General features: G+C 41.7%; 3 protein-coding genes across 3 annotated transcripts in view; 2 read left to right on the forward strand and 1 right to left on the reverse strand.

The window, feature by feature from the left end:
• LOC139753974 (ionotropic receptor 21a-like) overlaps window positions 1-15,377 on the reverse strand; it is a 289,988-nt gene that overhangs the window by 80,078 nt on the left and 194,533 nt on the right. The window lies entirely within an intron of this gene.
• Window positions 1,743-7,280, forward strand: LOC139753896 (uncharacterized). Its single transcript, XM_071670852.1, has 7 exons — window positions 1,743-1,844; window positions 2,321-2,440; window positions 2,890-3,122; window positions 4,042-4,170; window positions 4,724-4,910; window positions 6,125-6,361; window positions 7,026-7,280. The coding sequence occupies exons 1-7, from the start codon at window positions 1,749-1,751 to the stop codon at window positions 7,278-7,280; spliced, it is 1,257 nt and encodes a 418-aa protein (XP_071526953.1). The 5' UTR covers window positions 1,743-1,748.
• On the forward strand, window positions 7,110-10,787 carry LOC139753971 (uncharacterized). The gene is made up of 4 exons (XM_071670930.1): window positions 7,110-7,292; window positions 7,749-7,886; window positions 8,857-9,043; window positions 9,624-10,787. Coding segments are annotated over exons 1-4 (627 nt in total). The 5' UTR covers window positions 7,110-7,290; the 3' UTR covers window positions 9,924-10,787.

Consider the following 15,377-nt stretch of genomic DNA (forward strand, 5'->3'; position numbering starts at 1 on the left):
TGATATAAGTTTTCCTGGTATTATAGCCATTGGGCGTGGGGGAAATTCACTATGGCATATTCCTACGAATAATGAAAGCAATGAAGTCAATGTTAGAACATTCCTATCTACAGTGAAAGCGATGAAATCACTGTGGGAACCAAAAGGACAAAAAAAATGTAGATGTTAGCATGTCTGTAGTTGTGTGTGGATGTGGTTGTGTTAGCATGTCTGTGGATGTGGTTGTGCTAGCATGTCTGTGGATGTGGTTGTGCTAGCATGTCTGTGGATGTGGTTGTGCTAGCATGTCTGTGGATGTGGTTGTGCTAGCATGTCTGTGGATGTGGTTGTGCTAGCTTGTCTGTGGATGTGGTTGTGTCTGTAGTTGTTCTATATATTAGCATTCTGAGTGTGTGGGTGTCTATGTGTGTGTGTATAGATTTAGTTGCCCTATACGTAAATGAACATTTGTATGATCTAACATATCAAGAGAGTTTAACGTACTTGAACAGGACGAAGTGGACTGAACGCTCCGAAGTGTAACATTTCTCTTTCGTAAACGACAGCAACTCTCCGCAAGTTATATGACTATGAACCACTGATGCTCGGGAAGTTAACATATTTCACACGACACCAAAGGATCTTCATCGACAACGAAGGCGAATAAAGGAAAGGGAAGATGAGTACACTCATAAAGACAATAATGATAGTAGTGATGGTCCTGCTGTCTGATGTTTGTGCCATGATTCTCCAACATTCAAGTAAGTAAATGGCTAAGGAGTTCCTTCGCACTTTAAAGTAAGTTCCATCCAGGTCTGTAGCGTAATTGGGTTACATCTACACTGAAATAATGGCTAGCTCATCCCAGTGGGCCTAGATGCTCCCATAATCGTGTTAAGTGACACCTCTTAACACTATGAGGCCAAACTCGCACCACACATAAAAGTCACTGGTCACCACCGTGGCCACTGTATGTTTCCCTACGAATGGTCCTACAATTTTCTGAAGACTCTCCATTGAATTTTAATAAACTTTACTTATGCCCCTAAGAATCCTTCTGCTTAACCTGTGTACATAAGAGGCCTCTAACTACTGTGACTTCTGGGCTAATTTGCTTACTCAATTCTACGCTGATTTCGTGAATATTAAGAGAGAATTGTTCATATTCAGTAACCCTACTACTGACACCTAAAGCATTTTAGGACGATACATTCCCAGTCGCCTAATATGACCCCTAGTAAGGATGAGTATGCACTACGTGATATACATTCAAAGTCTTATTTGCAACATATTAAATTCCCTACATCACTCACATACAGCAAGACGAATGCCTTCACACAATTCACACATTGTTAAATAAAGTATATGAAGGCTTTTATGGATGAGAATCAAACGTAGTATTAGTTCATCTATACATCTGATAAGCGTACAACTTACGAGTAATATTTATCGAATTCAATATTTGAGTCATGTACGCCATTCCATTACGCTACATACATTTGTTTCATAAGCTCAACAAAACCATCGATTTCAATTCATGAGCTTATACAAAACGCTCGATTAGTCATATGCAAACGTCTAATCACAACTCAAAAAAACATCCCCGGTGGATATTTGTATCTATTTTCAGCTCCACAAATGAGTATCATTCATCTATCGAAGTATGGCCGAATCATTCATACTCCCACATAGCAGCTGTATGTCTAAGTGTACGTACATGCATTTACAAATCGAAATATAAACACACAGGTGTGGAAGAGGATTTGGGCATGGCAGTGAGTGCCGTGCTGGAGGCCACGTCTCATCCCTACTGCTCCCTCATCCTCCTCACAGATGGCGCCATCTCATCCTTCTCAGTCATTAAGGTGATGTTGTCCTTTTTGTGTAGTGTCCAAGTCTTGTATGCATCTGTGCAGCACCCAGGGAATGCATACGTTTTTATGCCACGATGGTGAATTATGTTCACTGGCATCAAGATTCTGTATGAGATTTATGTATTGCCCAAGTTATCCTTTTTGAAGAATTCAGGCATTTATTCCGTGGTGTGCCCCATTCTGTAGCTTACAGGGTCTGTAAACGCTTGTGAAGAGCCTGAATACTGTATCCTTCTGTTGAACATTTGAGGATAAATATCATATAAGTTTCAGTCATGCTGTTCTCTATATAATTTACGTGTTGTATGCTATACAACGGAGCCTACTTTCTAGTAATCATCTCCTGAGACTCTTTTCCACAAAGAGAGTCAGTTTCTTCATTTGTTTTGTAACCCTTTCTTTGCTTATCATACTTATTGCTTGTTAAATCGTAGTTAACATGATGAATGACTATCTGCATCTCGCAGGCTGTGAGCAGCGAGAGGTCTTCACCCCGAGGTGTGACGGTGATGGAGGTGACGATGGACAGCGAGAATGATAACGTAACGCAGACTCAACTCTCCCACTTAATCGGCCAAGCTCGGCAGGTAAGTCCCTGTCTTGTTAACGATGAGGGTAAACGAGTCATACATTACTGCACGGGTGGGTCGGCCACTCTCATATGACTGCTGAGGTAGTAGGGTCGAGCATTTCCGTACTACTACTAAATAATGTAAGCAGGTTACTCCCATATCAGTGTTGAAATGGGTGAGTGACTCTCTTTACAGCTCGGCTGGTTGGATCACTCATGCATTCCTGGTGATGTAAGTACTTTCCATATAACTGCTGGGGCGGGATGATCGCTAATATTACTATGAATAAGTTTCGTCCAAGTATTTACTGCTGGAGTGGGTTTACCTCACAGACAGCCAGCACTGCTTGGATGGCTATTCATTTCAACAGTACCTCGAGCGAGACGACTTTATTACACTCGACGTATAGGATAATCATCTGCTTTAAGTTCCACAAAAAAATAAAGCTGGTTGGCTGTGCTCAGGTGCGGTTCGATTCGTGGTGCGTAATGGTGGTGGTAGTGAGCCACGACCCGGCCTTCCTCGTCGCCTTCGCCGAGTCTTCCCTCAAGGGCCGCCTCTTGGTGTGGGCCACCAGGCTGCTGGTAGTCACCCGTCTCACCCTCCCACAACTCCACGCCCTCCTGCCCACCCACTGGACCTTCTCCATGATGAACACCACCTTTCTCAACTTGGAGGACACACCAGCTAGCACCAGGTAATGCATATTAGGTGCCGTCATACTCGATATGGTAAGACTCTACGTAGACCCAGCATTAAGTACTGCATAGAGTGAACATCATCTTACTCAACCTTTAGGACATCTGACCATAGGCAAACGTATACAATCATACTCAGCCTAGATGACTTTGGTATTGGTGTAAGCAAACCTAAAATATTCGAAATCATATTCGGATATCAAAATGGGTGGCAAATGGTGGTACGAAGTTCATCATCTTGAAGAACTTCATGATAGTTTCCTGCTCTCGCCATTCTGACCTGAGATGAAAAACCTGTTTCCTTTATCGGTGCCAAATTTCTAAAAATACCTGGGCAGGATTGACCCTCGGCTGCTCTGCTGTGAATGTGAAGCAGGATTAAGTTTTGCTTATAGTTTTATAAACCTGTGCTATAACGTTTGCAATCTATCACGTCTTTTAAGTAACAAAGTTGTAGGCCAGTATTTACTAGTCCAAGAACCACCTGCTTTCTTCGTACACTCCTCTTTTGTTAATGTCTATTACATAAAAAAAACTCCATTTAGAAAGACACTTCCTTTGTCATGGCAGTTACTAAGATCCATCAAATAACATTATATTTCCTTGGCTTAGTGTGGCCTTTATGTCCCCACACTGGTTTTGTCGAAAGGGAGTACAAAACATGAGCACCTTACATAATACCACCATTCCAAACCATTCTAGATCAGAGTGAATTAAACATTAATATCTACCGTCTCTCTACATTAAGGATGTTAGCTCACTTAAAACATAAATTATGAAACGTTTTCTCTCACATCAGCCAAGAGAGAATTCATTCAATATCGTTTGAAAAAAGAAGTAATGATCTAAGCCAAATATTGAGATCGTATAGCATGAAAGTACATGGAATAACATGTTTTTTTTCTCTTTACCCTGAAGGTACAGACTGTACACCCACCTGCCCTACAGCCCAGAAGGAGCCCAGATAATGCGAGTTGCTATCTGGTCTCGGAGAAATGGCATTGTTCGTCTGACTGGCCTCTCACTTTTCCCAGACAAATATTCGAAGTATGTTTTGTCTTTTTTTTATCAGAAATGTTTAATCTATATAGAACGCATTTCTAACGATACCACTGCCAAAAATATGATAGATAAGACTAACAAGCAAAACTGAAAGGCAGACTTACACATGCAAACTGAGCTATTTTTGTTACACATAGAAATGCCATTAGAAGCTACAGTAAGCCTTCCCATTTTCTAATTTGCATAGTTCATCAAAAGTGTAAGTGATCTTATATCAATTATAGTTCATCAAAAGTGTAAGTGATCTTATATCAATTATAAGTAAGTCAAATCCTTACGAGGCAATGTGGTGTACTCTGACATCATGTTTACCAAATGTCTGGTAATGCTGCGTGAGTCACGACTGACGAAGTCTGAGAGATTTTCTTTTATCATGGATTATTTCATCGAGTCAATAACCCTACTTCTGTAAGATAGGGAAAATACTGACGCCAGAACCACCCATGTTCTGTTGACCATTCGCACATAGTCTCGATCAAAGAAAACGCAGTTAGTTACCTTTTTTCTTCCCTCACAGCAAAACCTATTGTATCCTCAGCTTCTACGGAGCCACGGTGAACATAACTGCCCTGCCCTGGCTGCCTTACTGGGGGGAGAAGGAGGTCAAGGCCCCTAACGGTACAATCATCAAGATATACTCAGGCAGCGACTACTTCACCCTCAGAACCATATCTGAAACCCTCAACTTCGTGTACAATCGTGTCCCCGCTGCGACGTGGAATGAGGTAATTCCATCGACATATTGCAATCTTATTACATCTGACGAATCAGGACGAGGTTATAAAGCCTACAGAGTTTTGAGTCATCCACATGAACTGTATAAGCTACAACGGAGAGGCAGTGTGTTGGGTGTTCAGTGAGATAAATGTATCACACTGTGTTACTTGAGTGTTCACTGAGATAAATGCAACACATTGTGTTACTTTGAGTGTTCATTGGAATGAATGTATCACACTGTGTTACTTGAGTGTTCACTGAGATGAATGCAACACATTGTGCTACTTTGAGTGTTCACTGAGATGAATGTATCACACCGTGTTACTTGGGTGTTCACTGAGATCAATGTATCACACTGTGTTACGACCCGAACGAGAAACTTCCATACCATTGATTTGTTAATCTAGTTCCTGTGCCCAATATAGGTTTGTGGTTGTTCAGTCTCCAACCTTATTATAAGTAAAGCTTCAGTTACCGATTGTCATCATATGTTTCTACGTGTGTCTAGATGCACTTGGAGGAATGGCCTAGTCATACACACAACAGTGAATACTTTCTTCCAAGTCCTGGCACGTATTCCTTAGTAGTGAAAGATGACAAAATAGAATCACAAAAGTGCATAAAGTGAATCATAGATTTCTTATTTTCATAAGTCTTAAGGAATATCAAAATAATTTCTTCCTTGTTCAAGTGTGATGAAATACGTTGTGACTGATACTGCTACTATCATAACAAAAAAAAATAACTGATGACGTTTGTAAAGGATGGTGTTCACCAGGAAGTATTCAAATCATCCTCTGTCCTCGCAGGTCTTTTAATCCCACAAATTGTTAATTGATAAAAGGTTGGCATTTTTTCATTTCTTCATACACAATTAAATAAGTGATTGTCATTCGTGATTGTCATTCTTTTAAGATAAACTAAGCAAGCTTTCCTTGAGTATATGCCACTTCGTAAGTTACTTTTTACCCTTCAAAAGGTAGAGAGCGAGTGTAAAGCTAATCATATAATCAACATTCCGTTTCAAGCAAATTTCAGACAACTTCTCATAAATACTTTTACCTAAGACATATGAAAGGGACGATTTCTTACGCTCGTATTTGACTACGAAACAGAAAACTATTTAGCTTATCATATACAACCCTGTCCAAAGACCCATTCCTAAAGGCAGATATATACAATGTTTTCCATAACGTACATTCCAAACTTGTTGTCTCCATAGGTAACGCTTAGGGTGAAGGAGAAGGTAGCCTTCTTCTGTGCAGTGAACTTCATGACCTTCTTACACCGTCTGAGCCGATATGACTATTCTTATACCCACGAGTTTCTCTACTTGGCATTTAGCATGGTCAAGCCCGCTATCAAGCCTCGCTGGCAGAGCCTCTACTACCCGCTCACCGACCAGGTGTGGGTCGCAATGCTAGTGGTACTGCTATTCATGCCAGTCATCTTGTACATGGTAAGTCGTGGGAGGTAGAAATTCTGGCATTCGTCGTCAAGCATCACACTTGCTTACGATGGTATTCTACATCTATAGTGTCATGAAATGATCCGTATGAATCATAAATTCATGTTAGAGAGAGAGAGAGAGAGAGAGAGAGAGAGAGAGAGAGAGAGAGAGAGAGAGAGAGAGAGAGAGAGAGAGAGAGAGAGAGAGAGAGAAAGGGTGGGGGATGGAGGTTTGTTGCAAAACCAGCGTGCATGCAGATACACCGCAAGGGAAATCAACCTGCCTCACTCATCCTCCGCCTCCGCCACTCTCTAACACTGTCTTTCCCAACACGATCAGCGCTGGCCACACCACATACTGTTCTCAGACTGTATCACTGTGAGGACAAGCTCATCAAAAATCCACTCACTCCAAAAGAAGTCCATCATTTCCCTTGCTACTGGAAGTAGCGCAGCCTTGAAGCTGCGGGAGCTTCTGGAAAAAGGTCCTAGGTAACACCAGGATTCCTTTCCCATTAAGAAATCCTGAGGCAACTATAAATACATAAACATACACACGCATGCATTCATCTACTTCCTCATCTTTATGTATACAGTCTTGTATGAATACATTATACATGTGACTGAGTGAAATTGTAAGTATAGCCTAACAAGCGTTCAGTCATACGGTACAGATTAGCGTCAGAGGACATCAAAAAGAAGCAGGTGACAGGATGTCACTGGGAACGGTGGCTCTGGAGGTGACGGGGATACTGGTGGGCCAGAACCTGCCTCTAAGGCTCCCTGACATTGGCTCCAGCCGCCTGCTGCTGACGGCGTGGCTACTGTTTTCCTTCGTCATCGGAGCGGCTTATCGTGGTAACCTCACCTGCTGCCCTTACCCTGCCCAAGTTCCCACCCCGACCAGAGACCATAGAGGAACTCGTTGATGCTGTTGACATGTAAGAAAACAGACTTTGAACACATCGTAACATTACTTGCAGTAAAAACATAATTACCGGTCACTATTAAAGTGTCTATGAAATGTAAGACATTTGCCTAGAATAAGATGCATCAATCTTTACCGCCATTGGATAATGAAAACCCCAAGTACTGAACTTTTAAGTACTTAACTTTTAACTGTAAGAGTATCAGTCTCCTTCACAAGCATACATACAGACACTTTCCCCCTCTCTATCTGCAGACGTTTTCACCCACATACGCACCAGTCTATAGATATCTTGCATGAAAGAAGGAGGTAATATCTGAGTTGTAATTATCATAACGTAATTACATTTCCCTATGAATGACAGTAAAAACCACGAATATCTGATATTCTCTGTGTTACAGCGATGTCTTCTGTGCATGCAGATGCTTCCTATCTGTTGACCTTACTTCTCTGTGTCTTCCATGTCAAGGGTTACAGTCCCAACGGTCGGAGGGGAATGGCACAAATTCTTTGCAGCTTCAGAATCAGAAGTCTACAGGAAATTTGCTGACCTTGTGTTCATTGGCCCCACTACTTCAGAGGGACTGGTCATGGCCACGAAACACAAGTAAGTTCTTACAACTATGAACATTAAATTATTCTTTCTTTTCCATATAGGAATCTGAAGAATAAGACTTTGCATACCTAGTTACTTTAATTACTTACTTCTGATTATATTAGCTTCCATATTTTGGTACACACAAAAAATAAGTTTTCTTTACGGATGAGACGATGGATCTGATAGTGAACACTACGTACTTTTGCCAAAGTCAGGTTTTTAGATTCACACCGCAGTATGCGAGATCTGGCAAATCTATCACGAAGCAAACGAATTTTCATATCGTGCAAGATACTATATTCACCATGTGACGCGTAATACGAAAGAGAAGCCCTAAAGGCAATTTATGGTTAACTATAATCCTGGGCACAAAACTGTGATTCCTATAGCTGAAAAGGAAGGGATATGGGAGTTTATAAGTATTCTAAACTGTAAAGTAAATGCTCATCAAGGCATGTATTAGGTTTACGGTGCGCATAAATGGAAAACATAGATACACAGACCATTCAAATCCATGGACCAAGCGAGGTGGTCCAACTGCCCTAAACACTGCTGAAAAGGATGCAGTCCCTCCTTAAAAACAGCAGAAAACAAGGTAGCAAAGCAAAGGGTCTCTCTCACCATCCATTACTCCCTCCGGCGGCACGCCGTACGGCAAAAGAATCAGAAAAAAATATCTTGCAGAACTAATACATCTGAAGAAAATTTGCATTGGAAAGTCAGAAATGATAGTGAATGTCGATATGCCACGTATCCCATCATTAACGGTATGCATCCCTTCACTTTTTGACATAAAAGCAAAAATAAGACAAAAGTAAAGAATAGAACGGTTTATAGGATCAAAAGATAAACAGGCACTCTTTATCCATGCAAAAACTGAAGACACATGGCTCTCAGAAGAAGGTGAAATCAGAGTACGTTGCCATGAGACTGCACGTACCTAAGCTAGGGTTCTAAAGTTTGCTCCCTCTCACCACAGCACAGCGCTCATGACCGACCGACGAAATATGGCTATCGAGATCGCGAAGCACTTCACGCGAGCGGACGGCAGCACACAGTTCTACCTGGGCCGGGAATCGATCCTCCCTGTACCTGCAGGTTTGCCTGTAACTCACGACGCTCCGTTTAGGCCACAGCTGGATCGATGTCTTATGGCAATAGTGGAGGTAAGCAACAATCAGGTGCATTTATCAAACAAATACTCATCAATATGTATCACATAATGTTCTCATGATTGCAGGATTCGAATGGCTACCATTTGTGTGGGATTCACTATTACGAAGGCCATTTATCTAGTCTCTAATACCCCTTTATTGAATGCTGCTAAAAAAAAAAAAAATTGTACAACAGCACATCTTTTCGTCCGAGCATCAAGCGAACTAAAACTAGCTTGGAAACATTTTACCGTACTAGGTATACATCTTAAAATCCTTTCCTTTGATCGAAAAGTCTCCCTTGGAATATTTTAACGGCACAGGTTCTGATCTACGTATAATCAAGCAAGGATGATAAAGTGAACATGACGAAAATTTGTGCATAAATGGGAGAATTCATCCTGTGAGGATTCTTTTTGTCGTAAAGTAACAATATTTTTCTCTTAACTTTGTCCTTCTCTCATTTAAGATAACCAGCAATTAACTTACTGTGGCTCATGTAAAACAGTGTTACATTAGAATCTCAAATACAAATGCACTTACAAAAAGTAACGGTACGAGTACAATTTCTAATGTCTTTTCGTAATTCCAGTCTGGGCTACTGAAGAAATGGGGAGATGACACACTCATCGAAACCCGCCGTGACGGCCAACGAAGACATCGGCAGAAGCAGGCCAAAGAGCAGGCAGCAGCAGCAGGAGCAGCAGCAGCAACAACAAGAGACGGGAAAAAGGCCAGGCAGCAGCATCACGGCCCTCACCCTCACACACATGCAGGGACCACACTTACTCCTCCTCCTGAGCCTTGCAGTCGCTGGCATCACTTTCCTCGGAGAGATCCTCCAAATGAGATACAAGAAGTCCAGTACGATCACATCTCCATCCAGAGATGAATTTCTTAGACGAGAGCGGGATCATCACAATTCAAGACTCTGAATACGATGTGTGTATGTGACGACAGTATTCTCTAGGGAAGGACTTCACAGGTGAATTACTAAAGCCTCTTTATGCACTCAAAGTATATGACATACAAGAGGAATTGAGCCACGTCGCTTTGAAGTTACCTCGGCATGTATGAACCGGTAACCAATTTGCTCTAGAAGTGTTACCGCAGGACCGTGTTTCCGAAGGTTCCTGCAGCTCTAAGGCTAAGCTGTAATCAGTATCACGGATAGGATGAACCCAGTGGAAACGAATGATCTTTGTTCCGTGTACTGACAATGATATGGCCTCGCTAAAGCTGACTTTTCAGTCACGGTGTAACCTTAAATGGATGAAGTCCGGCAATATATATATATATATATATATATATATATATATATATATATATATATATATATATATATATATATTACACATGATTCACGATCATGCTGGTAGCCACAAGGAAAATGAAACAGGAAGAAGCGAGCACTTTCGTAAATGATTCACGTCTTCAGGAATACAGAGATGAGCAAAATGTAGGTTTTGAAGAAAGCGAACGAAGATCATGTACAATAACATTTTATATGTAACATTAGATGGAAAAAAAATATATAAGAATGAAGGAAAAAGCAATTACATGATTTTTCATATCCAGTCTGGGTGGGATGAGCGAGAAATAGAGTGAGGACACGCTCAGAGAGACCAGCTGTGAAAGCCAAGGGAGGCAGCTGGAGAGCCTGACCAAGACGCAGCAGCAGCAGCAGCAGCAGTGTGTTAAGGAGAGGAAAGAGTTTAGCATCATCATCACGGCCCTCACCCTGACGCACATGTGCAGGAACCTATGCTTGCAGGAACTTTCTCCTCCTCCTCCTCCTCCTCCTCTTGAGCTTTGTCCTGTCTGGGATTATAATGAGAAGTAATATGAAATATACCTTTTATCACTGTTTCTAATTTACACCCTAACAAGACTTTCGAATATCACGACAGTCTTGCAAATTGCTCCACATCTTGCACATGCGTTACGCCCCGATTCAGCTGACACTCTCCTCCTGCCAACCACGACTCATACCCAGGGTAAAATCGATCCACCATTTACCAATCACGTAACATTCTTGACGCCACCATCCACCCACTTGCTGAATTTCATTAAATAACGGCGATCAAGCGGGGCTGGCGAGATCTTACTACCACCCCATCCCCCATCCTACTGCGCAAGTTGCATGTTTGTGCATTGTTTTTTGGCGGCGGGGGGCCATATATAAGAACAACTCAGTAGGTGAGAGAGGCAGTTATACCACGTACTCGTCCTCAAACCTCTGTTACAAATTGCCTTCCAACATCACCTCACCTGCCCACTGCTATACAAGGTATCGGTGCTCATTATAACATCTATATTTCGTGATAACAACGATGAGAGGTGAGTTTGCTTTTCCGGTCTTCTGTCATTCATAACGGGATTAAGACAACGACTATGATTCACGAAGAGGTTTAGAAGTACTCTCGCTTGAGGTCAATTGCTATATGAGGCGCAGTGTAATTTGGGTTATCCATTACGACCATGATGCATTTCATGGATTTGGTCCTCATCTCTTTCATCAAATCGTGTGCTTAGGTTGACCTGTCACTTCTTTTTTTTTTATGACACTCATAATTTCACTCTCGGGACAATCATGTATTAGACTGTGTATGAAAAAAAAATCTCTAACATTAAATCCATTTACTGATTTAGAAAGATATGGAAAATGGAAGAGTTGAGTGGTTCGGGGTTGTAGAAAAAAAACTGAGTAGTGATGTTAGGGTGACAATGAGACTCTCGCAAATGTTGGTACAATGAGAAGGGAACAAAGTGAAGGGAAAGAGTGCAGTCATATGCGGAAAAAAAGGTATAGGTATGTTGTTGATATACAGTGGACTAGTGGTAATTATAATTCACTTCGTGGAACCTGTGACCTTAAAGGATAACAAAATATAATGGCCGTCACTATCATGTCATCATCATCATGATGTAGGGGTATGTGCAAAGACATCTTCGTGTCCAATTTCATGAGCACGAACTTGAAAAATTGCCAAGAAAGATCGGATCTTTTCATGACCCATGATTCTAAAAGAAAAAATAACCAAGCGTGGTTAGATCATATACCTGAAATACGCATCACTCACCAGTACCCTCACGAAGATAAAGAATGTCCAGCAAGAGAACGTAACTTTCGGTAACCCGTAAGCTCTAAACAAAATGAAAATGGTCGTTAAAAATGGAAATGGCCATTAAAAATTCCTTTTAAGCATTAGCGGGCTACGTGCACAGACAGCTTTGTGACATACCGTGCGAAACGCTGGCTCGTAGCCAAGTTCTGGCCCACATGATCCACTGCGCATGCAAGTTGCGCTTCAACTCCAAATGAGCAAACAAAAGTAGTTTAGCAAATTTGATTCATGCGATGATGTGGGGTATGTAAATTGTGCCAGATTTCACGTAAACTTGCAAATACGAAAAAAGAAAAAAATCCACCTTATAAAAATGTTTACGTCTATAAAACCGAAGAAATGGTTCCAGTACATGTATCGTGCAAGATATGGAGCTTATGGAAAGGTATCTATATCTATATGCAATGTTTCGTCTCATTTGACTGTGCCTGTATGGAACAGTGGCCCAAACTATGGATGGTTTAGCCTCTGATCCCCATAAAACTGCTAAAAACTCTTGAATATAAAAGGAATGAAAGCTAGTCTGCAACTTGCAAGCCAACTGCCCCAACATAAAGGATTGGTGGAGTACCTCGGCTGTTGCGAAGGGGAAGGAAAAAACTTAATAAAACTTTGTCTCTCTTGGGAAGTCAATTTGACGTAATTGGATAAAATAACCACTACAAATCACGCTCAACCAGCATTTCTGTGTATCTTAACCTTGACATATACAGCCATATATCTTATACGACGTCCTTTTTATCGTGGTGTGGGTTTCCAATCGAGCAGAAATTGCTAAACCTTCATTATCCTGCACCGTGATCCTACTGGTGCTAGATGACGTGTTTAATGGAATGTTATGTCTTTCTTTTCACGCGTCCAGTCTCATGTCCTCACGATCGATAATCTGCAGTTACGGTGTTAGATAGGCGACGATATGAGCGACTCTGAAAGTCCCTTTTCTTTCACAGGTTTTTGGTTAATTTCAGCGAGGCTTCAGAATTCCTAAAACCCTACTACTTGGTGTCATATTTTGCCAGGCAAGTGTTCAACACGGTCGACGAAGATATATGATGAAACTATATGTGGCAGTGCTAACGTTCCTGCTAGCTGATCCTGTGACTATGCAGCGTCTATGGTCAGGTAAGTGGTTGCTAATAACTGTGACTAAGCTTTTCTTACACTCACTTAAGCATCGGCTTATCGTTGTGACAACTGTAGACTTTATTAACAGGCAACCCACTGACAACGAACGTGGAGTTGGGAGTCATGTTAAAAGGAAAAGAAATGCATTAAAACAATGGCAAAAGTGTGTATGGTGTCTCTTGTTTAAGACTGGCTCCACATGAGTGAGTCGGTCACCTGATTGTTTCCATTCGAAATAACCGGAGTTGTACCCATTCTCTCGTATTATACCTTCCGGGAAGAATACACGAAAGCGCACTCGGGATTTATCGTGTTTCATTTTTTCTTGTGGTTATCAGCAAGCATATACATATGTCTTTGTATCCAGCAATTACCTCCAAAGTCAACCTGCGTCGAAGACCCAGCAGTTTAAGGGAGTAATTTACATATGCTTAAAATACAGACCACTACACATCAATCTAACGTAACAGAACAGGGTTAGAAATACACTAATACAGAGACATTGACGCTCAGATGTGGAAGAAACTAAGGGCAGAGCACTGAGTGACGTGCTGGAGGCCACGTCTCAGCCCTCCTGCTCCCTCATCCTCCTCGCTGATGGAAGCATCTTACCCTCCACCATCATAAAGGTGATGTGTGTTAATATTGTGCTGTATGTTAGGTAATACTATTATCATCAGTACTGCTACTACTGTTATAATTATTATCATTAGTGTTATAATTATCATTATTATCATTATTACCTACAGGCATTTGGCATTGTCAATCGGTCAGTAAAGGCATTTCAGTTTAATCACTGGGAGTACATTCTGTACAGCACACACGTTCACGTAAGAGCCCGCTACATCATGGTTACGTCTGGGTCGCTCTGTGCCAGTAATGCCACCGTCACGAGCACACACACCCAACCTAACCTGTGCCAACTTATGGCCCCAAGAAAACAAGCTGTTATCGACAAAAGCCCGTGCTAGGCTCTGCCTTAACGTATCTCTACAATCTATTCTCAGATGGTGAGCCACGAAAGGGCATCTCCCAGAGGGATATCAGTGTTCAACCTTAAGGCAGACTTCTTGGATGCAAACGAAACGCTGGCAGTGGCCTCTCCACTTCTTGAAAAGGTTCGGCAGGTGAGTCGCGCTCATATTAACCTCTGAAGTTCTCACATTGCTAAGTGGATCAATCGAACTCACGTTACTTCTTGTGCTAATGTTCAGATTGGTTGATCGGGTTTTAATCCAAAATGATGCTTTATCTTTATGACGGAAGGGGGGGAAAAAAAACCACCTTAAGTTTGTGCGAATAATCAAGTTGATTAGTTATGGTCAGGTGCGCCTGGCATCCTGGTGTGTGACGATGGTACTAGTGAGCCAACACCAGGCCTTCCTCGTCGCCTTCGCCGAGTCCTCCCTCAAGGGCCGCCTCCTGGTGTGGGCCACCAGGCTGCTGGTAGTCACCAGTGTCACCCTCCCACAGCTCTATACCCTCCTGCCCACCCACTGGACCTTCTCCATGATGAACACCATCTTCCTCAACCTACGGGACACGACACCCAGACTCAGGTAATATGTACGAAGTGAGTGCATTCTTCCTCGGCCTAGGAGGAAGATCTGCCACAACCCACATGTAACAAAGTGTAACAACAAGTCCTTTGAACTGGTGAATACCCGCTGTGCAAATTACAACATTCAACACATACCGATGATTGGCCAATCTTGGAATGAACTAACCAGGTTTTTGTAAGCCTAATTAAAAACTTGCGCTGAGAAAAGAAATAACAACGTCATCAACTGTTGGATAATGACCAATATGAAAAAGGTTTCCAAAATGATGTTCCACGTATGGCCTTACCACCGTCTTTTGTTTTGCTCATGTGAACAATTAAACCATTTCACTCTACTTAGATTCCTATATCTAAATGTTGTAACGTATTAAGCCATTTCTATCCACTTTAATTCTCATACTTAAATGTAACGGGTTCGCTATAATATTTCTTCTTTGTAAAACAGACTTACGTAACCTATATCAAACGAACTAAAATTGCTAAGTGTGAATATAAATTCTATCTACATTCCTACAGGTACAGCTTATACACC

Source organism: Panulirus ornatus, chromosome 16, assembly GCF_036320965.1.
Source record: "Panulirus ornatus isolate Po-2019 chromosome 16, ASM3632096v1, whole genome shotgun sequence".
Classification (NCBI taxonomy): domain Eukaryota; kingdom Metazoa; phylum Arthropoda; class Malacostraca; order Decapoda; family Palinuridae; genus Panulirus; species Panulirus ornatus.

What these genes read in the sequence shown, in the direction of transcription:
- LOC139753896 (XM_071670852.1), top strand. Translation starts at nt 1,749, where the DNA reads ATGGCAGTGAGTGCCGTGCTGGAGGCCACGTCTCATCCCTACTGCTCC. An exon ending in CCGCTGCGACGTGGAATGAG is followed by an intron (nt 4,911 to 6,124) that starts GTAATTCCATCG and finishes TTGTCTCCATAG; the next exon opens with GTAACGCTTAGGGTGAAGGA. An exon ending in TGCCAGTCATCTTGTACATG is followed by an intron (nt 6,362 to 7,025) that starts GTAAGTCGTGGG and finishes CATACGGTACAG; the next exon opens with ATTAGCGTCAGAGGACATCA.
- LOC139753971 (XM_071670930.1), top strand. An exon ending in GTCATGGCCACGAAACACAA is followed by an intron (nt 7,887 to 8,856) that starts GTAAGTTCTTAC and finishes CTCTCACCACAG; the next exon opens with CACAGCGCTCATGACCGACC. An exon ending in GTCTTATGGCAATAGTGGAG is followed by an intron (nt 9,044 to 9,623) that starts GTAAGCAACAAT and finishes TCGTAATTCCAG; the next exon opens with TCTGGGCTACTGAAGAAATG.